The sequence below is a fragment of the Apostichopus japonicus genome, chromosome 14 (assembly GCF_037975245.1).
Source record: "Apostichopus japonicus isolate 1M-3 chromosome 14, ASM3797524v1, whole genome shotgun sequence".
Lineage (NCBI taxonomy): Eukaryota > Metazoa > Echinodermata > Holothuroidea > Aspidochirotida > Stichopodidae > Apostichopus > Apostichopus japonicus.
In genome coordinates this window covers 19795722-19823389 of record NC_092574.1, presented here as the reverse complement: position 1 = coordinate 19823389, position 27668 = coordinate 19795722, and the positions used below count along the sequence as shown (strand labels likewise).

The 27668-nt window shown below is 40.2% G+C and overlaps 1 protein-coding gene across 8 annotated transcripts; it reads right to left on the bottom strand.

Moving 5' to 3' along the window:
* Positions 1-51: 51 nt before the first annotated feature.
* Positions 52-22282, bottom strand: LOC139979744 (uncharacterized). 8 transcript variants are annotated; one of them, XM_071990822.1, is made up of 10 exons: positions 22134-22282; positions 21025-21340; positions 16845-16900; positions 15135-15223; positions 11689-11841; positions 8475-8606; positions 6425-6553; positions 5271-5391; positions 3620-3678; positions 52-1068 (listed from the first exon to the last, which is right to left on the bottom strand). In XM_071990822.1, the coding sequence occupies exons 7-10, from the start codon at positions 6500-6502 to the stop codon at positions 1045-1047; spliced, it is 282 nt and encodes a 93-aa protein (XP_071846923.1). In that variant the 5' UTR covers positions 6503-6553; positions 8475-8606; positions 11689-11841; positions 15135-15223; positions 16845-16900; positions 21025-21340; positions 22134-22282; the 3' UTR covers positions 52-1044. The 8 variants fall into 8 exon arrangements, 7 of the variants coding, with proteins under 7 accessions (XP_071846923.1, XP_071846922.1, XP_071846917.1 ...); XM_071990821.1 differs by lacking the exon at positions 3620-3678 and having other exon boundaries at positions 57-1068; positions 16845-16917; positions 22134-22281; XM_071990816.1 differs by lacking the exon at positions 3620-3678 and having other exon boundaries at positions 57-1068; positions 22134-22281.
* Between the last annotated feature and the right edge of the window lie 5386 nt (positions 22283-27668).

Below are 27668 nucleotides of genomic sequence, written 5' to 3'. Positions count from 1 at the left end.
ATATATATATATTTTATATTAATGCAATGGAGGTAAACGACAAAGGCAAATGAATATATATTCATTTGCCTTTGTCGTTTACCTCCATTGCATTAACATAAAGTCTGTTCAAAGTATCTCTTTCGAGATCCGGCTTTAGGAATCACAAATGATTTTCGAGATGGATAGCATCATGTTTGATCTCTAGAGTAGGGCAAAATATGTCACCAAAAACAGAACTAGTATTGTTCGATATAGGTGACAAACGCCTACAGTGGAATTACGATCTTCCTTACCGGTTTCGAACCTCTGGACATACAATCAGCGTCCATAGCCTAGTGGTTAGGGTGTCCGCGTACAGAGCGGGAGGCCCGTGGTTCGAATCCCGGTGGAGGCTGAAAGTTTTTTCACTGTTCTTGATTTTCCAACTCATTACGATTTTCATTTATATATATATATATATATATATATAAATATATATATATATTCGATTAAGCCCAAAAGGGTTTCTTAGTTGACTTCCTTTCACATTTTTTACTCATTTGTACTTTTATTGTCTTGTTCACCTTGTAATAATATGTGATGAAACAAATAATAATAATAAATATATCTTTTAAGAAGCTGCAACATCGGTGGCTCAAAAAGTTTGTGATCCTGAAAGTTTGAGACCGGCAGGTCTTTCTGGTAGCTGGATCGAATCACTTTCCGATTCTTCTTCAACTTTAGTCCTATTTCTAATCCCTTCGGGGGAAACTTCCATCAGCTTGTCATTTTGGATCGATGAAGCGTTCGGCACGTCGCTACCAGAATTGGAACAAACTTTTCTGTCTTCTTCTGCCTTCAGGAGGTTATCGTCTGGTAAGCCTTTCCTGATCTGGTAAGAGTTAGACTGTACTTAACTCGGAGGTGAGATGGAGGCTTTCATGTCCATAATGAGACTAGAGTAGGGATCTGAATCGGCTACAGGGGCTTGGGATTCCAATTTATTGTCTCTGTCTGATGTTTCGTCATCTTCCCAAGTCTCTTCCAAATTTAAGTCTTCTGGAGGTCTCTCGGGGAGCTGTTTCATGGTGGACACCATAGGTGGTTCTGTCCATAAAAGAGTATGAAAGAAAATTACTAGATAGGAATACACAAGCCATGTAGACGTAAGAACTCTGCATAAAGTGTAGATCATGCATGTTACATTTGAAGACTCGAATGAGTCAACGATAGCCAATAATTTTAAGGGCGAAAACGGATTGCTTTGGGTGATAGGAGGGGGTGGGGGATTAACACTTTCTTGGTGGGAGGGAGTCAGAGCCACAGACAGAGATCTAAGAACATTTAATGATTTCCCTAACTTATGTAATGTCAGAAATGTCAAATTTTTATTTTTTTATTTATAACCCATCTACTAGTGAAATGTCTAGTATTGTTGTATCAACTACAGTAGTTACAGAATATTATTATAAAATGTAAAAAAAAAATGTAAAAGTTTTTGATTGCAATAGATTTACAAGGTATATTACAATGGAAAGACATGAAGGAAAAATTCATAAAAAAGATGACTTTAGAAACAAAGTTTAACAAACCTCAGTTAATTTGTTGTGAACGGTTGAAAAACAGCGCTATCAGACCAGGCTGGATTTTTTATGCCACTTTTAATTTGTAAGGGAACGACCATTAATTTGCCGAGGTTCATCGGTTTAGAGTGACAAGACTATTTAGTCTAATACTTTTACCATTTAGCTGAGTTCCTCAGATCCAGCACAAAATCACAAAAAGATATTTACCTGTCTCAAATGACATGTTTACAGTGGTAGTACAAATTTGTCAACTTTTGGATAGATGGTGTTTAATTTTCTTTCAATGGGTGCAAGGGTGTTATTGTTTTAATATCAAGTTAAAGGAACATGCTTTGGTTGAGTGAGAATTTTAAAAGCAATGGGTTAACAAAACTTAACATTAACATTAAAGCCTGTTCTAGAAGAGCTGATAACATCATCAAGTTAGCCTTTAAAGGAACATATTGGAGGTCTAGCATATTTTAACAGTGAATAGCTTGGAACTGGATCAGCAGTGTGTGAGTGTAAAATCTCAAATTAACCTTGTTCTGGTGGACTACGACATTATTGTGTCTAAAATTCAGCCTACATTTTTCATTTAGGTAGATACTGAAGAAGTGACGGATATGAAGTCATGCTTTCGAGAAAGGAAACATTTCTTTTACAATTTTATTAATTCTCATTCTCATTTCATTATCTGACAATAACACGGATGGAGAAATGTACTACATCTCAAACCTGCACATAATAAGAAAGCAAAGCCAGAATATTAAACTGGAGGGTGGAGTGGAGGCAATAAGTAAGTGTTTACTATTTTGAATACATGTGCTGAAAGTTTCTCCATTTTGTTTATCATTATATTGATGATAACACTAGAGTTTCTGTTAATGGAAAAAAAAATACCCAGTATCTTTGCACTTGTGTAGCAAGTCAGTCAATTTCATAGCAAGATTCGCTCGGGTAAATGGAGCAACAGAGTTCGGAGTGGGTTTAGTGGTACTGGATATGTGTTTTGGTGGGGTTACAGACAAAATCTAAGAGATGGGGAATCTAGGTCCCACCCCTGGCTGCATCCAAACAGCAAAATACTAAGTAACTAGGTGTTAATTTACACATAAATAACAGGTCTTTAATTGAGATGGAGAACAACACACAATAACTGCAATGTTCCTAAATATTCCACTAAAACCAGCCCCCCCTCTCCCATCCTCCCAGACCAATTCTCTCCTAATCTCATTACGTGTAGGGTTTCCAGAAAGATCTGGCCTGACCCGGCATTAATTTTGTTACAACCTTTTTCAAGATTTTCCTCTAAATATATTTATATTTATATCTCTGGGATTATAGGAAAAGATTATCACTGCACAGAACAAAGCCTTATTTGTCAAAACAAACGTGACACAATGCACATACAATTTAAGGGAAACCACCCCCCCCCCCCAAAAAAAATAATGCACAGTAGCATATGGCGAAACTTATGGCAGGTATAATATTGTTTCCAATACACTAGTAACTGCACAGCTACTTTGATGATGGGTAAAAAGAGCAATTTGCTTTGCGTGAATACTTATTCAGTTCTAGGAAAAAAGGAACGAGCTTGTTATCCTTACAATATTCACCCCAAAAAAAATACTTTACACTAAATCTGAGGACGAAGTAAATAAACTTGATGTATTCTTTATGTCACAGCAGATACAAGTCCCTATTGTATTGCCTTATGTATCACTTGAGTGACTCTGATTGGCACAAGCTAGATTGAACCTGCCTTGAAGGTAGTAGCTTTATCCCTATGTGTCCTGTATATTTGTCTTGTCTGTGTCTTGTTTTGTGTTATGTATTGTTTTGAGCAGTACATGGTATGCATTCATTTCAGAGTTGGCGAATATTCCTCACTTGACTCCCAGGGTTTGAAAGGTACAGTTGTACAAGACTGGCTGTGTCCTCTGTGGGCGTGGTGTGTGGTTATTATTGCTGTTGTAGTAAGACCCTGTGAGGGCACTAAGTTGTATTCAGGCTTGTTGAGATGCTTGAAGCTTAGCCTGCGAGGCCAACATTTTATATGCAAAAAAGCATATATTATTTATTGTCACCACCTGAGTTAATTTGACCAGTAACCGGTTCTGTGTGGATGTATCGTGGCGCCAGTCTGTACCTGGAGAGCAAGTCAAAGCCCAGTGAAGTAAGTCACATTATTTATTCTTGTAATGTGGGGAATGATGTTTCAAGGTATTAGAATTATTTATTCTATTCATTGCTTATTGATGTGTCACTGTTATTGTGGGGGTTTGTATCCTGACCTAGGTAACTTTGGCTCTAGCCTAGGGGATATGTCAATAATACTTAGTAATATGTGTTACAAGATTATGCAATCAGGGATCACTTTTGAGAGGAGAATTGTGTCTTGGGGTATGGCATGATATTTTAGATACATAGATTATGTTCTAGAATAATCCTGGCCATTGAAGCTGCCCTAGGGGTAGAGATAGTATGCATATAGTAAGTGTTGTATTGGAGCAGTTAGTGGGGACATTATAGAATTGGGAGCCTTGTGATTATTTAGGACTTGGTGGTGGGTTTATGTAATTATTTATGTTATTATGTGTTATGCGTTTTCAATATAACAAAGGGAAATTCACATCTACAGGAAGATTCACTGTGATTAGGGTTCGTCTTACAAATACCCTTGGGATAATTCCAGAGCATGTATTTAGACAAAATACTAGTTAACATATTTTGTACCCTGCAGTTCTCGACAATCATCAGCGGAGCAAGAGAGGCAAGGGGTGCTGGCCTAAAGAGAAAGTGGCCAAAAAGACGGGAGTTGGTGAAACAGTGACAGCGACCTGAAGCTTACCGAACTTTGGGATTGAAATTGTCATTTGAAGATGTGAAAAGAGATATCTAGAATTAATTTCTAGAATTTCCTAATGCTATAATTCTAGTATTCCCTAATTTGTGATTTATATGAAGGGTGTAATTTCATGAAGGGGTGTTTCAGTCGGTAATTGTATCACTATATTTTTCTGTTCTATACACCCACATGTCCGAGTTCTATATGAACGGGTGTTTCAGTCGGTAATTGTATGACTATATTTTTCTGTTCTATACACCCACATGGCAGAGTTCTTTATGGAGTCAAGTACCTAGCTGTTATCCTCGCCTTAATTAACAAAGTTAGCATCATTCCCATGTTGGTCAGGGGAACAGTGACACTTTAACCTTCGGAAAATTCCACTCTCCTCAACTCTGTTGTACTCCTTCGCCTTCGGTAAGACTGAATATTACTATTGTAAGTGATATTCCATCACGGTTAGGGATACTTTTTCTGGGGGTGGGGTGGGGATGGCAGGGACAAAAAATTTAACAACTGCACTCATTCAATACAAAAACTTGGCATCAATTCCATATAAGTTAGGTAACATTCTCGCTTGTGAACTACCATAAATAGAACATTTTAAGCAAATTTAAACGTCCCTGATTTATGCTTGACACTCCTGCTAAACGCGCTCGGGTTGATTTAGCAGGGAAGTAAATCTTTGTACGCAAGACAGACTCATTGGTTAGTTTTGAAATTCATTCCAACTTTCTTCGCACATGACCATATCTGTGACCCGCTCGCAAACAATAGTCCTACAACCCATTGTCTCCAGCATACTGCTACCAATAATTTTATACAATGCGAGCATCATATCCATCTTGTACTCTCAACGTACCAAACCCAAAGGAAGAAACTTGAAAATGTACCTGGCTCTTCCTCCTTCTGTACGGCTTTATGAGATTGAACGACCCTTTGACCTAGCATCTTGATCTCTGCTAACAGTCTCTTCACGGAATCCTCTGATTTTACTACGCTGTCCTTCAACGTCTAAGCAGAAAGAAGATGGATTAATAATCAATCATGCAAATATGGATTATTATACAACACCTAATTGTAGTCTGGTCATTTGATTGGTCAATTGCTTGTTGATTGCATGCAAAATCCGCTCTATTCCACTCTATGAAATAGAACCATGAGTTATACTTTTTTGGTAGCACTTTTTCAATGGTAAGAGAGCAGAGAAACCTGTCTGTTCAAAACAATCGGTTGCATGAGTGCATTTTACCCATCTTAATATAATATGTTGTATAAAACAAATGATGAATGGTTTCCATTCGTGCAATAGTGCAAATATTTCATTCGTTGAAAGATGTAATTTGTTCCATTCAACTCTGCTGCGCCCCGTTGAATGGAACATTCCATCTTTCAACTCATGAAATATTTGCACTATTGCACTCATAACCATTCAATATTTGTATAATAATCAATCATGCAAATATGGATTAATAATCAATCACGCAAAGATGGATTAGTAATCAATCACGCAAAGATGCATTAATAATCATTGTTGCTTACAGATTTCTCTTTTGTTATACAACCCACAGGGGAAATGAATTCCACCCCACCAAGATGGGGAATATTTTCACTTTCATTAAATGATGTGTTAACTTTTTCCCCATAAGGTCTGTTCATACCACCGTCTCTTATGCTATTGTCGCATTACAGAGCAGCCGTCACTTACTCTCTTCGTTGGGATCTGGGTAGGAGTTGAAATTTAAGCCCCAATGAATGAGCTGGAGCTTGTGGATTAAACACCAAATGTTTCATCCACTACAGCAGTGGGTAGTTTCACTCAACATTCTATTAAAACGAAATGTAGTGTAAGCAATGAAACTTGAAATTTTCAACATGTTACATGATGTTGCATGTTAGTCGCAATTTAACCTTGCATCTCATGATATTAAACACTAACATGTTAGGACAGCCCTTGAACAAAGCAATTAAACGTACATTAAACTAATGAAACTATACTCAAATTGACAGTTGAATGATCCATTAATTAATAGTTTTGTCATCTCACCTTCATTCTGCCATGGATTGCTTCATTAGTCATCTTAATTCCTTGCATACCTTGAAGGTAGCCATCTTTATCAATCATATCTCTCCTGAAACTTGCCTAATAAACTCCCTTGTTATGGGATCTTAGCATCTATTACGATTAAAACATAAGACAAGATGGCAATCTATGGTACTCATCTCTTTTATGATGGAATGGATCTACAATGAACTTTGACCTTGACCCTAAACAACTGCATAAGTTCTAATTTAAAATTTGTCTCATTATAGTCAACATATTTGTGGTTTAATGACTTTTTCCAACGTGCTGACAAGCAGAAAATGGCTACACTTTCTGGGTATTTGACCTTTCACCTATGACATTTAGACAATCACCAAAGATCAAGTTTACAGTACATGGTCAGGCACCTACCCACCAAGTTTGAACCTGATCGGACTAACAGTCTAGGACACACTCTTTTGCACAATTTAGACCAATTTTAACTTTAACTCAATTGACCTGTTAACTACAAGCCTTAACAGCTAAATCTGTCTTGTTTTAATCTTTGTCTCTTCATTGTTTACATATAATGTGGTTTAATGCCTTAATGCTTATGGTAGTTCGTGGAATAGCGACCCATACTTTATTACAGATCAGTACGCCTGACGATTGCTGTACAACTACTTGTACAAGAGTGAAACTCTGATTAGCAATGGACTCTTAATAATTTAATGTTTATTACAATATATATATATATCATGCTCTACTTCGGTATTGAGCCCTCTCACCGTTGATAGTATTTTAGCTATATTTTATAGTTTGGCTCCTGAACCTCGGTTGAGCACTCTACTTACTAACAGCAGTACATGCTTTTACAGCTTAGTATTGAACGATACAACATGAACTACTTGGGCAAGAACATTCCTTTGCCATCAACTAGAGAATACTTGAAAAGACTGCTAGAGATGACAGAGAAGCTGATAAACGGATGCGATGGGGAGCATTATTTTTCCTGGCCGACACTGACACCGATGCGGAAACGAGTGACACCAGCCGTGACGAGGACAACACCGCCACCACCGATGCATACGGGCTAAAATCGAGACGCGTCCCACCACAAATCCCGGAGTTACAGTACATGGTCAGGCACCTACCCACCAAGTTTGAACCTGATCGGACTAACAGTCTAGGACACACTCTTTTGCACAATTTAGACCAATTTTAACTTTAACTCAATTGACCTGTTAACTACAAGCCTTAACAGCTAAATCTGTCTTGTTTTAATCTTTGTCTCTTCATTGTTTACATATAATGTGGTTTAATGCCTTTGTCCAACAAGTTGGCATGCAGAAAATGGCTAAAAACTCATTTTTAGATTTCTTGACCTTCGACCTCTTTGACGTCATCAATCACGCAGGCATGAGTTAACATGGTCAGGCACCCACCCACCAAGCTTGAACTCGACAGGACTTGGGGTCTAGGAGGAGTTTGCGACATACTTAGTTTTGCTCACTCACTCACGCACACAGACATACACATGCACACTCACTCACTCACATTTTTGATGTGGGGTGTAGTACAATATCTCATCTCCCTATTCATTACATGAAGGGAGATGAGATCAAAACAAACTCAACACAAGGTCACAAACAGTTCTGCTTTACAGCAAGAAATAGATAGAGGTCTACTTTAAAATGCACTGTGCAGTTTTCAGTACAGTCAACTGTTTATATTGTAAATTTAAAGATCATATCGTTTAAGCAGCTTATTTTAGCCGCCCACCCCTCCTCCACTCACCCCCACCCCAAATCGAGTTCTATTAACCTTCCCAATCCTTTACAACCTGAGATAGTTTACAATGTCGTTACCAAGACACAGCGTTACCTTTCAACAAGTTACATTTATGGTAAGTAAACATTCAGTTTGGGATTATCCAATAACTTGTCTCAATACATTGCATTTACTTTTCCCAGTCAGTTTCTTCTTTTTGAATTGTTTTACAAAAGAATAAAACATAGATAATATGTTGCCAGCTGACAAAACCTTGCTTAAAATAAAACAAAGGGAAACTTACTTATGACTGGTTAAAATGTCCCTGTAACTATCGCTACCACTGGACTCCGTGTTCAGAGATGAGCCATGCTTGTACTCGGACTGAGCCGTATCTCCTAAATTTTCTATAGCCACTTTTTGTGGGGAGAATAAACTGCAGCGGAAGATGAAAGAAAAGAGAACCAGCAATGTAGACAGACAGAGGGTGAAAGAAGAACAAACAAAACACACTCAATGAACGTAAAAATATGTACGTCAGGAAGCAGGTGGATGGCAAAATACCTCTTGCTGTAATGAGCTTAAAAATCATCCATCACTGATAGCAACAACTGCGGTATGCCTTTTAACCCTTTCAATGCCTTAGGTGCCCTCTTGATCATCCTACAACTTTATCATCTAAGTCAGGGCTCTAAGATTGTCCAAAACTCCAGCGAAACTTGTGCCAAGAGCCAGTAAATATTGAGCAGCTGCAGGAAATGTTAAGGTTTTGATGTACAGTTTTCAAAAAACCACTGTAAAATAAGTTGCTCTTAAAATTCTGTCTATTCTACATGTTTTTTCTCTCTGGAAACCATGCCCCTTGGTGCCTTTTCACAAGTGTATGTAAATAGCCTTGTTTTCCTACTAAAACTACAAAGTTGCCGTAGTGCCCCTGCTATCTCAATGAAAATCAAAGACAATTTCTAATTCTCTCCCTCGAAATAGTGGCTGTGCCCCTCCAGATTCTTAATGAGAGTACATTAATAAACTGGGTACTTAGGTAAAAACTGCAATTGCTGATTCAAGGCACCAAACTGCATTAAATAAAAGCTTTCAATATATAAATATCTCTGCATCCTACCCTGTTGGTTTCTGTTACAGCTTATTGTTGCTCCATTTACTGATACTGTTTATATAATAAACTACTTATTATCGACTGTTGTTTTCCAAAATATTCTGTTTTGATTATTCTTGTGTGCAATTACTCCACAGTAATGTTCAACTACAGTAGTAGCAGTGTGGTCTAACAGTTGAATGTTAAATGGATTCCAGAGGGGTGAGAAAGGTAGGGATTTGGGATGGGTACAGTGACAGGACTCACAGGAGTAAAGATTGGGGAGTACAACAATTACAGCCCATCATATATGGAGGGACTACGCCTACCTGCGTAAAGAAATATGATGTTTGTCCAGACGAAGAACAGATTTATCCTCTAAACTTGACAAAAATATATATATATATACATATAAATATATATATATATATATATATATATATATATATATATATATATATATATATAAATATATATATATATATATATATATATATATATATAAACATATATATATATATATATATATGTATGTATGGTAGTTCGTGGAATAGCGACTCATACTTTATTACAGATCAGTACGCCTGACGATTGCTGTACAACTACTTGTACAAGAGTGAAACTCTGATTAGCAATGGACTCTTAATAATTTAATGTTTATTACAATATATATATATATCAATATATATCATGCTCTACTTCGGTATTGAGCCCTCTCACCGTTGATAGTATTTTAGCTATATTTTATAGTTTGGCTCCTGAACCTCGGTTGAGCACTCTACTTACTAACAGCAGTACATGCTTTTACAGCTTAGTATTGAACGATACAACATGAACTACTTGGGCAAGAACATTCCTTTGCCATCAACTAGAGAATACTTGAAAAGACTGCTAGAGATGACAGAGAAGCTGATAAACGGATGCGATGGGGAGCATTATTTTTCCTGGCCGACACTGACACCGATGCGGAACGAGTGACACCAGCCGTGACGAGGACAACACCGCCACCACCGATGCATACGGGCTAAAATCGAGACGCGTCCCACCACAAATCCCGGAGTTGGTCTCATTTGAGTCCGATATGCAGGAAATGGTCGAGAACATTCGGTTCAAGGAAGTGACTGAGAAGTTCCTGTCCAACCTCAAGAAGGACGTAGAAAACAACACATCCTCTAAAGAAATCTTCGTGGAAGCGGACAAAACCAGGAACATGTACAAGATGGACCCCGCCGAATATGGTGAGTTGCTAACTGTAAACATATCTCAGAAATACAAATATGCGGACTGCAACACCGCCACCGAAATAGACAATGAATACACAAGTCTAGCTGACAAATTAAAAATAGGTTACCAAATAAATAAAACTGGACCCAAAACGGCTTTCGTGACAATCGAGAACCACAATTTTTTTTTCTCAAAATAACACAAAATGCAAGCTAATAAACCCAACAAAACCTGAAATTGGACGAGTGAGCAAGGCCATGCTTGACCGCATAAACACAGACATACCACAAGCATACTGGAATGGTTTAAAAATTTACAGGAAAAGAGCAGTCTCACCTTTCTGGTCTTTGATATTGTTGATTTTTACCCCTCGATTAGCAAGGATCTCATACACAAATGTCTAGCATGGGCCAAAGCATACACCAGAATCAGTGATACTGAATACAAGACTATCATGCACCCAAGGAGATCTCTCCTTCATGATCACAAGGGCAAGACTTGGGAGAAGAGAGACACGGGTAACCAGTTCCACGTCTCAATGGGTGCATTTGACGGAGCGGAAGTTTGTAAATTGGTGGAGCTATTCATTTTGAACAAACTGGAGAAAAACCCCGACATCACTAGTTTGGGACTATACAGGGACGATGGGCCAGCATTAATTAATTTGCTCAGGGATACAGAAAAGCATACAGAATACGAAAAGCCCTATTCAAGATTTTCCATACATGCGGACTAAAAATCACTGTCCAAACGAACTTGAAAACAGTCGATTTCCTTAACATCACTTTGAACATGAATACCAGCGAGTACCAGCCCTACAGAAAACCAAACAACGAACCAATCTACATACAGTAAGCCAACACTCGAACCACCCGCCCGCAATAATAAAGAACATACCGCCAGAATAGGTCACTAGGAAATTGTTATATTTTAATGGGTAAAAGGAAAGATATGTTTGCTAGGCGTGCAACAACATTGAAGCCAGGTAACAGGTTCGGTTTCACAGCTCGTACAGCTGATGCCAACCGCACTGGTGACATGCCTACCCCTTCTGATGTGGCACCTATTCCTCTTGCAAACTTAGATATGAAGAATTTGTGGGACTTGGCACAAAGGTTGTGTTTGGATGCATTCTCTGAAGATACAAAGGTACTGTAAGCTCTTGCCCATCTACAAAGGTTTAAACCAAGAAGCAAACCTGGCAAGAATCCCACAGAACTAAACATTGCACGGCAGTTAGGCTTGCATCAGATGTAGATCAGTTCAAGTGCAGCTCATAGATTGCTCAGCAGCATCTCTCTTCCCAGTCCCGCTGTCAGAACACTACAAAAGTCAGCCAACCAGTTTGGACCTGCAATAGAAGAAATGAATGAAAATGATATGTCAGAAAAGGGGTGTATAAAGAAGACACTGCAACTGCACGGCCTCTCAAAAGACTCTCCAATTTTTGCAGAATATGATCGTTCTAGTGTAGCATTGTAAGAACCTGTGTTTGCGATATTTGCTGACAAACTGCTTAAGTGTTGTTTTTGATAGGTTAGGCTATTTTTCAATAGCAGATTGTGTGTAGTGCTAGCTTTAGTCCAGTAATCGCAACTTAGGTTTTGAGAGCGATTAATCAAACTTCCAAAGTGTAATCGCGACTACTGGCGATTAATCGATCACGACTATCAGCACCTCACTGTATAAAAGTAGACTACTCACCAGATGTACAACTTCAGTTCCTCAGGTTTTACTTGTTCTATAGCTTAACATTGAAATTAGTGGCTCCTTATACCATCCTTTACTTGTACTACTACACATCTCAATAACACACAGATCAAAACAACAGACACAGACACAGGTAGTACAGTGGTCTCTACAGGCCATGAACATGTTCTTCCAGTCTAATTATTACTTCGTCAGTGCATTTTGGGGCACATGGTGTACCAATGTGTTGTTACTTCCGTGTCAATCTCGTACCACATTGCGATATTTTGGTGATTTTTCACAAAATTTGCCCCCAAATCACTCAAGCGTAAAATGATGAGACGTTTTTGTCATATTCCGTGATTACATATCATAACCAATACCCCCTTAGCTATACTTAAGGCTCATAGAGTCTAAAATGGCAATTTTCAAATTCTTACTGATTATGGCATGACATGAAAATTTCAACATCCTGTATTTTTGGGATCCATTTAAGCATGTTCTCTAGAACATATATCAACCACTCTACCAGTTAAAAACTTAATTTTTCCCTTCAAAATTTTTTTTCGTAATCTCATGACCTAATGTGACAACATTTTAGGAACACGATTTGCTCTCGCTGTTTCCTCCGAACATCATACCTACACTCCGACACGTGTACATAAATACACAAAACAATCGATAACAAGTCAGCGCGAAATCATCTAAATTTCCCGTCGAATGTCAGATTTAGAACCAAATGTGGCAACCAAAGTTCAAAGTGATAGTGGTTCTTCACCAGGCAGTGAAATTGTACTAGAAATAGAGTGCCCTTTCTAATATTCGAAGCTGAGAGTGAAGGCAAGGATCATGCCAATATTGAACCAAATGTTGAGGGTGGACCTGAGGTGTTACTGTTAGGATATAGAACCGTATCAGTTTGAGCCTGTCAAATGAGCCGAAATTGAAGCTCCACAACATATCGAAGAAGAAACCCGTTCGGAACTATTGCAAGGAGCATACAACGTGGTAAGAATTAAGTAATGAAGCAAACAAAATCCAGTCCATTTTGTGCATGTGTGGTTGGAATTCGCGGAACTGCCTTAACCATATTGTGAGTTGTGTTACGGTGACTTACAACCATAGAATCCTTACAACCCATATGTACTGTGTGTTGGCTATGTATTCATACATGTACAGTATGGTGCGTAGTACTACTAGTAGTAGTAGTGTTGGTTGCATACTGAAAGTTTGGCTCGGGACGTAAGCTGCATTATGCAGCCATGTTAGGTAGGCATATGTGTCATTTTATACTCATTATTGCTAGGCTAGTACTTAGGCCTGGAGTTTTGCAAATCAATTGTCTGAACAAAAGAATGTTTCATGAAATATGGAAGGTGTAAATTCACAACAAATGTAACCATAACTGTACATTGTATCCCTGCTTGTTATTGTGGACATCATGGGCCAACATTAATACATTTTGAACTTTCAATATTTTTTTTTAGGCAGTACAGTACAGATACATAGCCTACGGTCAACAGGTTCAAAGGTGCTGGGGGTTCCTAGCAAGACACGTCAGGGTTGTGCTACCATCATGTGCAGTCCAAAGAATCAGAAGTGAGTTTCCAGCCAATGGTCATTACACTGGATTCAAGATGCCAGGAGAAAACTCAATTGTATAGGAAGCCTTGGTTGAGAAATCCCTCACCTTTTCTATTCTACGATTGTGTTGGATTATCAATCCTTCAGGGTTCCCTCAGTGTTGATATATTAAAATTCAAGACTTTTAATTAAGGATGAAATGGTTATTTTCCAGATCCAACATCAACAATGAAAGAAAAGGCATGCTTTGAAGAATTTGGACACATGTATTGGCGTGACCGTGATGTCATATAACATGTGCATCAGTGAACGGGCACTGACCTTTTTAGGAGCATTTACCTCCCAGACATGTTGGCTTTGTACCTTTCATCTGGAAGCCAAAATATCCATATCTCCAATGATATTTGACAGAAAGTTATAATAAAGACCAATGGAGGCAGCAGAACTCTTGAATGTTTAGACTTTGTTTCTTCAGCAGCAGGTGGTTTGTTTTACAATCTTTCTCCAGAAACTCAGCAGTACACCCTGTTAATGGTCTTTAATTGTTTTAATGCATGTGATGATGTGTTTCCAGTTGCGTGTCAGTGTTGTATGTGACGTCGAGCGTGGGTAACATTTACAGGTATGCATGTGAGTTGCGTCGTGCAGTATTTCTTGGTTTAAATTACCCTTTATTCTATTTGCTTTTGGTTTATTCTAATTACCTGTAATTTATCACATTCATTTGAACCTCAAGTTTCTTTATCATGACTGTGCAGACTTTTTGCTTGCTATGAGAGCTTGAAATTTTCCTCACTTGTAAACAAACCTCTTCACTCAGCAGTAAACAATGTTCATATGCTGCTCCAGGGAGGCCTAAAGTAGTCTAAACTTGCCTCAACTGACCCAATCTTTGTACCACTTGTACATCCATTCATGCTCCATAACAGCCAAACCAAGAAAACCAGATCCTAATTGATAAGATATAAAAAAGATGTTCTCCTGTTGCTCTTTGGAACTTTTCCTGAAGGAGAACACTTGTGCAGGTTGATATAGATGCTAATAGGAGTATGCCACCTTAAGTAACAGCTGAGATATTTAAACTCCACATTAAACCTCATTTTTATGATAGTTTGAGAAGTTGTGACTTACATCATTTCTGTGTATCTCTGTCTATTGGGTGAATCTTCATATGGTGTCTCACACATGTTGTACAGTCTATATGAATAATACAGTACTGAACTTTAAACAAGTCAGAGCCCAATGATTAACATATTCCCTAGTGTGATAAGAAGTCATTCCATCAGCATGACAGGCATCTACTGAATGTCTAAATTGTTCTTGGGTCCACACAATGTGTTTTAAGCAGTCCCTCAGTTTGGTGCTACTTACCCCCTCTGGTGGAAACTTGGTTGGCCTTCTTCCCTCTGAAAATGTTATCACTCCCAGCATCCAGTAAGCATGCGCCCTTAGCTGTGGCTCTAAAGGGAAAGAGAAAAAGTTACTTGTTACTTTGGCACTGCTTTTCAAAGGTATTTTGTCAGATTTTGGTGCAAAAATGCTCAGGAGAGCTATGTACAGTACTAGCTGTGACCAGATCTAGAATGAGGGCGCTGTTCAAACAACATTCCAAACTAGTTGTAGTCCATCATATTGACTAGTTTCTCAGTGTAAGTCTTGTCTTGTATCATTCTATGTGCAACTATTCAACTGCTTAGACTTCCAATAAATGCTTACAAACAAAACTAGTGAATACGTCACTGGAAAATTGGTATATTTTAAGGATAAAAACTGATTATTATTTAGAAGAATGGGTAGAAGGAAAGCATGTTTGATAGGCATGCAACAACCTTCAAGCCAGGTAACAGGTTTGGCTTTACTGCTTGAACAGCTGCTGAAGCTGATGCCAATTGCACTGGTGATATTCCTAGCTCTTCTGATACAGATATGGCAACTAATTCCTCTTGCAAACCTGCTTATAGAAGGCTCGACAAGGAAGAGTATGAGAGAGTAATTAACCCAGCAGATAAAGGACATGAGATATTTTCAACTCAGTCACAACAAACCATGTTTGCAGAATCTACAGGAAACAGGTTAGTTAATTTGCAAGCCCTATTAAGGGCCTATCACAGTGCTATGATGGCTCACAGAGAGACAAGCAATGGATGTGGGGACGACCCTATAGGTCTTTCTGATATGGAAGAATTGTAGGACTTGAATCAAAGGTTGTGTTTGGAATCACTATGTAGCTACAAGAGTGAACTCTTGTCCATCTAAAAACTTAATAAAACAGTAACAAACCTGGCAAGAATCCTTCAGGTAGCATACGCCAATTAAAAGCGCCATTGACTTACACACTAAATCACAAAAGTAATGTGGTCTCTAAGTCTAGATAGAAGTTTTCACTAGCTAAACGCTACCCATCACCGGATAGCTGTCAAGTTAGCCTATTATGGCACCATCAATTTTCCGTATCATGACCATGTAGATTGTTTGCTATCCGAGCCGGAAGTTTTTGTCACTGGTAAACAAACCTCTTCACTCGGTGGTAAACAATTTTCCTACGCCGCTCCTGGGAGGCCTTAAAGGGGTCTGAAATGGCCTCAATTGACACAATTTTCTCACTACATGTACTTCCATCCATTCATGCTCTTCAACATGCAAGCCACAAAAAACTAGATCATGATTGATAACAGGTCACAAAAGATGTTCCCCTGCTGCTTTTTGGCACTTTTCTTGAAGGAGAACAGTAGAGCAGACTGCTATAGACTCTAATAGGAGTATGCCACCTTAAGTGAGAGATGATTTTTTTTTTAATACCAATATGATACTTTTTATAGTCGTCACAATATAAACCACAACAAAATTCTATGCAATTATCATTTTAGGTCCATAAAATGTCTTTTCAGAGATTTCAGTATGCAAGGTGCAGTGTGTAAATACACATATGAGCAATACTGTGTAAGCAGTAACCAGGTCTACGTCTGCAACAACATTTCCAGTCACCAATTTTGATAAGCTTGACCAATTTGGTGCATCTATGATTCCTGCAGGTTGTATTGGTATCCCCGATCACAGTCCATTTGGTCTGGCTTGCCCTACCTGCAGAAACGTCATCCAGAGAAGGGTCAGCGGGGAGGGTTTTTTTGTCTCTGGCTCTGAAAAGTGATGAAAACTACTTTTGTTTAGCTCAGCTGATTCCTCCCAAACTGACCTACAGGACATACCCCAATGTATTCCTGAACTCTTTGGAACATGTTAAACTGATAATTGCATGTCACTCCAGTGCAACTGTTAAGTTACTAAGAATAAGAGAAGAGAATTGAAGGTGTTCTTTGCCAAAACTGGATCATCGGGATTTGTAAACCACAGCCTCACTGTGTGACAAGTACATTTATGTAGCTAATCAATATGAGCTACCGTACTTGCTCTTCATATTACACACTACGAGTCTGTGCACTCCATTGAATATGGCTACTGAAGTACAATAATAAACCAAGTCTGTTACTAAATAAATGATCGCCTCCTATATTCTTTATACGACACGCTCGACGTCCACAAACTGAAGCATGGTGTCAGAAGTAAACTTAAGATAATTTCGAGGACCATTCTTGCGAGATTTGAAGGACTGATCACCCGAAAATCACCGTGAATTAGTCAGCAATTCGTTAAGATTCCGCTATGCGAATGCACCGTTAGAATAGCATACACAGTATCGTATGTATAGGACTATGCGATAAAACAGTACAGTAATCCGAGACGCAACGTAGAATGCAGTGTGATGTGGTAAGCAAAGAAAAGAACTGCAGATTGTACGCTAAACTATAACAGTTCTGTGTTCGACTAGTTCATAATGCAACGAAGGGGAACACACTGCAGCACAGTGATAATACAGTAGTAAAGCCTTGTGAAACAACAGTCTGGTGAGGTGAAAATAAGAAAAGAAAACAATCGCGTTACTGTACGTACCGGTACAATACAAAACCGTGTACACATTGGAGAATTAAAATTAACATTCAGACGATTCCTGAAATAAATTCTGCCAGAAGATCGCGAGTTACAATAACAGTATGGATAAAGTTCCCCCACCAGAGAAGATTGATTTTGCTTCTCCCAAACTGGCAAGCAGATGGCAACACTGGAAAGAAGAATTCAAGCTATATGCAGAACTGGCAATGTCTGACAAAGATAAGTTAAAGGAAAAATGTGCCTCTATCTTATGGGCACTACCGGACGTGAGATATATGAGACTATAAAACCGGTACCAGCTGCAGGCGCTGCCGATGTTTCCCCGAAAATTGGAGAGCTCCTCACACTCTTTGATGCCTACTGCAACCCAAAGCAAAATGAAACTGTAGAAAGATACAAATTCTTCACGAGATTTCAGGAGCCAGGGGAGCAGTTGGACAGATACATCACTGAACTCAAAGTCCTGGCACAAACATATAACTTTGAATCATTGCATGACCCGCTTGTCCAGGATAGGATCGTGTGTGGTATTACAAATTCGGCACTCAGAGAGCGATTACTACGGGCACAGAAACTTACCCTGAAATCATGCGAGGATATGTGCCAGTCGGCGGAACTATCCAGAGCAAGGATAAGGACCATCGAGACGAAAACAGAGGTGCACGCGCTCCGACAAAGCGGGCAAGACGACAGACTTCAGAAATGCAAGTACTGTGGGAACAGACACGTCTTTGGGAAGTACCAGTGTCCTGCATATGGAAAGACCTGTTCCAAATGCGACAGGAAGAACCATTTTGCAGCTCAATGCAGAACAGCTACACGCAAAGCGTCAGCGAGCGGATCCCAACGGAGTGGACCCAAAAGGGGCAAAATGAAACGGAAACCGTGGGTAAATGCTGTAGCGGAAGGTGTGTCCAACGTTGGCGACAGTTCCTCCGAGTCCCTCTCAGATGATGACTTCGAGGACGTCAATACGGTGAACCTGCTCACTCCTCCAAAGACAGAGAACAATATAAACTAAATTAACTATAAGTTACAAAGTCACATTTACGCTGACATGAGTATAGATGAAGTAAGAGTCACTTTTCAAATTGATAGCGGGGCAACCTGCAACATCTTACTAAGTTCAGTTATGAAGAAACTAGGTAAGCATAACATTAAGCAAACTAGCCAGGTATTATCAATGTACAATGAGAGTACGTCAAAGCCAAATGGTACTGTAAATGCAAACTAAAATTGGTGAACCCCAAAAATGGAAAGAAATATCGGGCTGAGTTTGTGATTGTTGACAATGATATTGCAATCCCTCTGCTGGGCAGCAAAGTGGTCCAGCAGATGGGTCTCATAGAAGTTAGACATGAAAACATTGCCAAACCACTAGGCGTCAATGCGATCACGAATGCAAATGATAGTAAAAATGTCAAAGTTGGGAAGGAGGGGCAAATTACTAATGTTGAAAACCTGTACTAGGAGTACAATGATGTTTTTGAGGGCTTTAGGTCAACTAGAAGGGGAATAAAAACTACAGCTAGATCCCAATGCAGTACCTGTAGTTCATCCACCCCGTAGGTTCCCTGTGGCAATCCGAGACAACCTCAAAGCAGAATTAGATAGGCTTGTGAAACAAAACATCATAAAGCCAGTTTCAGAGCCAACCCCCTAGGTCTCCAGTCTAGTGACTGTGGTAAAGCCGGGGAAAATGAGAATATGTATCGACCCCAGAGACCTAAACAAGATAGTCTCATGCGCAGCCACTATCCGATGCCTACCTTTAGAGGATATGTATAATATATTGAATTGTAGAAAATGAGACTTCAACAAGCACAGTAAGAAAGTATACAAAGCTGTATGTTCCAATATTTCGCCGGTTAAGGCTTTATCAAGGAATGAGGTGCAAACTACCGACTCTGTGTATACAAGTAAAAACTTTAAAACCAATCCCACTGAGCTGAAACGCACCAGCGAACAATCTGTATTCGGAGCGCACAGACGGACCAGCAAGATGTGAAAAGCTTAAATATCCAATTGACGTCCAGCACAGCCATTCATTAAGTTATTACTGGCTTTAATGGTAAGGGCTTCAATTATTTTTCTTTCACTGGTATTCGGTAAGTTGTGATGTAGGATTTGCAATTGATATTTTCTCCAGATTTTGGATTTATATTGTGAGTTTGTAAATGAGTGTATATGGTCTGTTTAGTCATACTTAGATGTTCTTTTATTCTCGTTCCAATGGTGCATCCCGTTTCGCCGATGTATGTAGAAGAGCAAAGATTGCATTTAATCTTGTAGACACAGTTTTTGGCTAAACAGATATTCTTCTTTACAGCGATTTTGCAGGTGTCGCAGTTGGGTCGGCAACCCTGTTTGTCACGTGGCGCGGAAAACAAACTCGCTGATGGATTACCTGTCATGAAGTGTGTTCTCAGATTTGTAATGCCCAATCTGCTGATTGTTGCCAGGGTCTACCCTTTTATGTTCTCGTTCACAAATGGTACTTTTAGGTAAATTTTTTGATCTCCCGATGGTCTAGTAGGGGTGATTATTGTGTGTTTCATGGTTTTTGCTTTTGTTCCAGCAGTTTGAAAGACTATTGGGAAACATCTTCTTTTATATACATGACATTACTGACATTCTCTTGTTTGTGATTTGCTTTCTCCATTTCTTTGCCCGTCAAAATTCCAGCCTTGTGACGCAGATCTACAGTAAGGCATTACATATTTTAGAATGAAAGCTTGAAAGCTTTGAAACCTATATATTTTATTGATGAAAGTGATAGCTAGTTCTGTAAAATATATACAACAGGCATCCATGGAAGTGCATGCTTCCACCTGATATGCTACCACAAGCATATTCTAAGTGATTGGGCCATGGTCTACATACATGCACATCAGGCAAAGAATTTCACAATTTTAGCTGCTTGCTAAAACTTGTCAGTGCATGATAAATTTACAGGCTAAAAACAAAATTCAACTTCCATTTTTCTTGAATTGTTGCAAGAGGGAAAGGATAATTTGAAATTTTTGAAGAAAAATGACAGGGCATCATTTCTCTTCTGGCAAACAGCAAAATCAATTTTGTATTTAGCCAGTAAATATCCCAGATTGTGAAGCCTGCATGTACTGCACTCTAGTCCTGAAATAACATTGTTGGCTTTTAATATGTTATAATCAAATGTGATGTCAGATTATAAAGTTGCTACTCATTAGGGACAGTGTGGCAGAAAAGAACTGTCTAGACGGTTACTGAATTTTTAACAAACATAAAGGAAAGAGGGCAAAAGAAAGAAATAATTGTTCACTTTAATACTTACCACAGGTTTATGTATTGCTTCAATATTATTGAGAGTTAGCTGGTAACATGTAGTGGATTCTTCAGCATCATCATGCTGTTCATTCACTCTAGGAATCTGGTCAGCATTCTTCTGGAAAAGATCCCGCCATTGAGACTCACTTTTAACCTTTCTGGCTGCTGATAATAGTGACTACTGTACAACATGTCTTACTTTGTTCTCAACTGATACATTAACATCTTCTGAAAGCTATTTGAACAATTTTTTTTTCCCTCAAACACCTTTTTACAGCAGGGTAGGAATTCAGATTCTCATGTAAATACTAAATATTCATGTCCTGAAAGAAAAAAGAAAAATGGGTAAAAGTTGATCAATATTAATATATAATTTGAAACAATGTACTGTATACAAATAGTACTAATAGGCTATGGTACCAAGTCAAATAATTTTGACTCAACCATATAGTTGTTACCGTCCACCCTGTGATGTTTATTGATCTGTGCACTTCCATGAATGAATTGATTTTAGAAAAATCTTGTAACCTACTGAATAATCTAAGAGATACTTCTTTCCCCTTCAAATTCATGCTCCAATTTGATGGCCACAATAAAAGACACATATCTGACCATTCTGTATCTGGTACGGATAGCCTGTATGACGCTATGGGTATACCAGTATGACTTAATGTTAAAATGTTGAGTAAGCCTGGACTAAACTAAAGTAATCGGGTCTGAGTGTTTGTGTCTTCAGTTTTTTTTTCCTCTCTCTATAGGGTCCTTGATGGGGACTTAAGTGTCCCTCCTGATCCTTTTTTTTTTCTTATTAACTAAACTAAACTAATAAAACTGTATAATCTAAGAATGGGTTTTGCAAAACATCCATTTCACAACTTAACAGTTGGGGTGACAAAAGCATTGAGGCTAATTATTTTTGCGTGGACCAGTTCCGCGAACAACATGTATTTGTATTCTTTCTCACTTCTCAAGTATTTTTACATACAATACCCTATATCGTGTTTACAAATTTATGCTTTTATATGCTATGAAATTGGACACCATTGAAGCTCATAAAACTTCCAACGAACCCCTATTGGTAATAACACAATATGAATAATAAAAATAAATATTTACCAGTTACAGGGTCACAGGTAGCCTATTCTGTGCTCTGTAGCTTCACCTAACCTTCAGGTGGCATACTCCTATTAGAGTCTATATCAATCCGCTCGATTGTTCTCCTTCAGGAAAAGTGCCAAAAAGCAGCAGGAGAACATCTTCTTTGACCTGTTATCAATCATAGTCTATTTTTTTTTTTTTTTGTGGCTTGCATGTTGAAGAACATGAATAGAAGTACATGTGGTGAGAAAATTTGGTCGATTGAGGCAATTTTAGACCCCTTTAGGCCTCCCAGGAGCAGCGTAGGAAATTTGTTTACCAATTAGTGAAGAGGTTTGTTTACAAGTGACGAAAAGTTCCGGCTCGGAAAGCAAAAAAATCTACATGGTCATGATACGGAAAATTGATAGTGCCATGAAGGCCAACTTGTCAGCTATGCGGTGATGGGTAGCAGACGCGTATCCAGGATTTTGTAACCAGGGGGCGCGAATTACTATCTAAGCGGAGCGCCACCATCGGTTGGCGCGGAGCGTTCAAGAAATTTTCTGGTTTTGATACCCCCCAGATCACCGGAAATGGCACTTCTCGGGCTTGAAAATGACCAACCAGATGTACACTTTTGCCTGAGAACCAAGTATTTCCCAATAGTTTTTTTTATTTTTTATCCATAACCTTTTTGAAGATTGTCACCAGTCACACATCATGTTCGACCTCATTGCATGTCTTGTGGATCATTAATTGCTTTTGTAGGCGTTTCTACGTCACGGCCCACAATATCCGAAAGCCCCACTTTTCAAGGTTTTAAGCCTATTATTTGTTCAGAATTTGAAAATTCACATTTCTCGTGAATAAAATCACTTCAAAACAATTCATAATGTTGCACAAAATTCAATCTATGGAAAACCAATGTAGAAAAACCTCCTTAAACCCCTAACAGACAGGTCAAAATTGCACTAGTAGAGGGAAGTAGGATGAAGAATGTTGGTCAGGAAATTTTCGAAAATTCAAACACAGTTAATTTATTGTTGTACAAATATTAAAACCTCTTATAGCGGCTACTATAAATCTTCGTTGAAGGAAATGAAAAATAGCAGATATTTCCGATATCAGATATTTCGAAACCGAACACTACACACATAGGTGTAGGAGGCGGGGGCTGCAGCCCCCCCCCCCCCCCCCCACCAATTTTCCCCTTGAAAATTCGGGCAATATGCTGAGAATTTTCGGGCACCTACTGAAATAAAAATAAATAGCAATAATGTAGGTTAAGGAAATGAATAATTTAAAAATTATCTCTTTGGTAATTAAAATTAAGTTCTAGGCTTGGCCGACCAATTCGCCATTACTACTGTAAAAGAGAGTTTTGACATAACTGGACCTGTATGCTTTTTCTTCATCTACATAAGACATTTCGTTGTTTACATTAGCATCCGGTGGTTTACTGCGCAACTTTCAGGGACCGTACGGTACACGATTCCATGCGATGTAATGACCGATGCTTGCTTATATGATAATGACCTTGACATGTTGAACGCGCGCTTAGCGCGCGAAAAATTTTGGTTATATTTTCTTGGGCAAGTCGTTACAGCCCCCAAATCCAATTGGGCTCCTACGCCTTCGACTACACACATAAACAGTTTTGAGGCTGTTCATCCTGGAACATGCATTTTCATGCTCACTGATATGATGGGATATCTGCTCTTTGCTTTACAAATTCGAACAGGCGTGTAGCGAGTAATTTGCCAAGGTAGGGGCGAAGCCTGTAGGCAAACTATCTAAGCGCAGCGCCACCATGTGTTGGCGCGAAGCGTACAAGAAAATTTTGGCCGAAAATGCCACCACTTCCCAGGCCTTTTAAGTAGCATCTAATCATTGTCTGGTTTGAAATTACTAGCGATATCATAAAGAAAATTTGCTCAGGGGGGGGGGGGGGGCGGTCGCCCCCTTCCCGAAATTCGTCATGTTCCCCGACGACTCGGTCGAGTTCAAGACCAGCCACAGTTGGTTCCATAGCACAATTGTACAATTGTTTAAGGCCATAGACTCCATACACACATTCGCGTTGTGATAGACCATATATAGTTTAATTATATAGATACATTAGTGAGAGAGGAAAAATGGAACGTCAAAAATGGAGTTGTCGGTGTAATGGGTACGGTGAGGCGCACGTTCCCTCCGTAATTCTCGATTTGTCACTGGCTACCCTGTGTATATAATAGGGATAATTATGACTGTTCCTCTTTCTCTTCCTGAGGTCTTGGCGTTTATCTTCTACTCCCTCTTTTGCTCCTTTTTCTCTCTTTCTTCTTTTTCTTTTCTCTTCCTTCCTCTCCTTCCTCCTAATTTTTTCCCTTTTTCTTCTCTTTTTTTCTCTTTTTTCCTTACCCGGGGGGCGCGCGTCCCCAACGCCCCCCTGGATACGCGCCTGGGTAGCGTTTAGCTATTGAAAACTTCTATCTAGACTTAGAGACCACCTTACTGGGCGTATACTACCATAGGAACACAGACTTGTCAAATCGTTTCCTATAGAACGCCTAAAGGACTGTATTTTTTGGATAATTCACTATGTCGTCGAATATAATTTGACTCAAACTGAGATATTAGGCCCATTAAGCTCCCCGTGAAGGCACTTGCTGTAAAAGATCGGCAAAAGACGTCATCACCCGGGGTTCGAACCACGGATGCAAAAGAGAGTCTCGATCATCAGCTCGCAGAGTGCGCCGAGCCATCGCGCCACTGTATGGACTGAGATATTAGGTGGATTAACTAATACTTACAGCTCCCCGTGTAGGCACTTGCTGTAAAAGATCGGCAAAAGACGTCATCACCCGGGGCTCGAACCACGGATGCAAAAGAGAGTCTCGATCATCAGCTCGTACAGTGCGCCGAGCCATCGCGCCACTGTATGGACTGAGATATTATGTGGATTAACTAATACTTACAGCTCCCCGTGTAGGCACTTGCTGTAAAAGATCGGCAAAAGACGTCATCACCCGGGGTTCGAACCACGGATGCAAAAGAGAGTCTCGATCATCAGCTCGTACAGTCCGCCGAGCCATCGCGCCACCTTATGGACTGAGATATTAGGTGGATTAACTAATACTTACAGCTCCCCGTGTAGGCACTTGCTGTAAAAGATCGGCAAAAGACGTCATCACCCGGGGTTCGAACCACGGATGCAAAAGAGAGTCTCGATCATCAGCTCGTACAGTGCGCAGAGCCATCGCGCCACTGTATGGACTGAGATATTAGGTGGATTAACTAATACTTACAGCTCCCCGTGTAGTCAATTGCTGTAAAAGATCGGCAAAAGACGTCATCACCCGGGGTTCGAACCACGGATGCAAAAGAGAGTCTCGATCATCAGCTCGTACAGTGCGCCGAGCCATCGCGCCACTGTATGGACTGAGATATTAGGTGGATTAACTAATACTTACAGCTCCCCGTGTAGGCACTTGCTGTAAAAGATCGGCAAAAGACGTCATCAACCGGGGTTCGAACCACGGATGCAAAAGAGAGTCTCGATCATCAGCTCGTACAGTGCGCCGAGCCATCGCGCCACTGTATGGACTGAGATATTAGGTGGATTAACTAATACTTACAGCTCCACGTGTAGTCACTTGCTGTAAAAGATCGGCAAAAGACGTCATCACCCGGGGTTCGAACCACGGATGCAAAAGAGAGTCTCGATCATCAGCTCGTACAGTGCGCCGAGCCATCGCGCCACTGTATGGACTGAGATATTAGGTGGATTAACTAATACTTACAGCTCCCCGTGTAGGCACTTGCTGTAAAAGATCGCAAAAGACGTCATCACCCGGGGTTCGAACCACGGATGCAAAAGAGAGTCTCGATCATCAGCTCGTACAGTGCGCCGAGCCATCGCGCCACTGTATGGACTGAGATATTAGGTGGATTAACTAATACTTACAGCTCCCCGTGTAGGCACTTGCTGTAAAAGATCGGCAAAAGACGTCATCAACCGGGGTTCGAACCACGGATGCAAAAGAGAGTCTCGATCATCAGCTCGTACAGTGCGCCGAGCCATCGCGCCACTGTATGGACTGAGATATTAGGTGGATTGACTAATACTTACAGCTCCCCGTGTAGGCACTTGCTGTAAAAGATCGGCAAAAGACGTCATCACCCGGGGTTCGAACCACGGATGCAAAAGAGAGTCTCGATCATCAGCTCGCAGAGTGCGCCGAGCCATCGCGCCACTGTATGGACTGAGATATTAGGTGGATTAACTAATACTTACAGCTCCCCGTGTAGGCACTTGCTGTAAAAGATCGGCAAAAGACGTCATCACCCGGGGCTCGAACCACGGATGCAAAAGAGAGTCTCGATCATCAGCTCGTACAGTGCGCCGAGCCATCGCGCCACTGTATGGACTGAGATATTATGTGGATTAACTAATACTTACAGCTCCCCGTGTAGGCACTTGCTGTAAAAGATCGGCAAAAGACGTCATCACCCGGGGTTCGAACCACGGATGCAAAAGAGAGTCTCGATCATCAGCTCGTACAGTCCGCCGAGCCATCGCGCCACCTTATGGACTGAGATATTAGGTGGATTAACTAATACTTACAGCTCCCCGTGTAGGCACTTGCTGTAAAAGATCGGCAAAAGACGTCATCACCCGGGGTTCGAACCACGGATGCAAAAGAGAGTCTCGATCATCAGCTCGTACAGTGCGCCGAGCCATCGCGCCACTGTATGGACTGAGATATTAGGTGGATTAACTAATACTTACAGCTCCCCGTGTAGTCAATTGCTGTAAAAGATCGGCAAAAGACGTCATCACCCGGGGTTCGAACCACGGATGCAAAAGAGAGTCTCGATCATCAGCTCGTACAGTGCGCCGAGCCATCGCGCCACTGTATGGACTGAGATATTAGGTGGATTAACTAATACTTACAGCTCCCCGTGTAGGCACTTGCTGTAAAAGATCGGCAAAAGAGGTCATCACCCGGGGTTCGAACCACGGATGCAAAAGAGAGTCTCGATCATCAGCTCGTACAGTGCGCCGAGCCATCGCGCCACTGTATGGACTGAGATATTAGGTGGATTAACTAATACTTACAGCTCCACGTGTAGTCACTTGCTGTAAAAGATCGGCAAAAGACGTCATCACCCGGGGTTCGAACCACGGATGCAAAAGAGAGTCTCGATCATCAGCTCGTACAGTGCGCCGAGCCATCGCGCCACTGTATGGACTGAGATATTAGGTGGATTAACTAATACTTACAGCTCCCCGTGTAGGCACTTGCTGTAAAAGATCGCAAAAGACGTCATCACCCGGGGTTCGAACCACGGATGCAAAAGAGAGTCTCGATCATCAGCTCGTACAGTGCGCCGAGCCATCGCGCCACTGTATGGACTGAGATATTAGGTGGATTAACTAATACTTACAGCTCCCCGTGTAGTCAATTGCTGTAAAAGATCGGCAAAAGACGTCATCACCCGGGGTTCGAACCACGGATGCAAAAGAGAGTCTCGATCATCAGCTCGTACAGTGCGCCGAGCCATCGCGCCACTGTATGGACTGAG

Excerpts from the sequence above, each read along its gene's own strand:
- LOC139979744 (XM_071990821.1), bottom strand. The coding sequence starts at position 6,502 with ATGATTGATAAAGATGGCTACCTTCAAGGTATGCAAGGAATTAAGATG. Across the intron at positions 5,392-6,424 it reads CAATCCATGGCAGAATGAAG|ACGTTGAAGGACAGCGTAGT; the intron begins GTGAGATGACAA and ends CTTTCTGCTTAG. Across the intron at positions 1,069-5,270 it reads ACAGAAGGAGGAAGAGCCAG|AACCACCTATGGTGTCCACC; the intron begins GTACATTTTCAA and ends TTTTATGGACAG.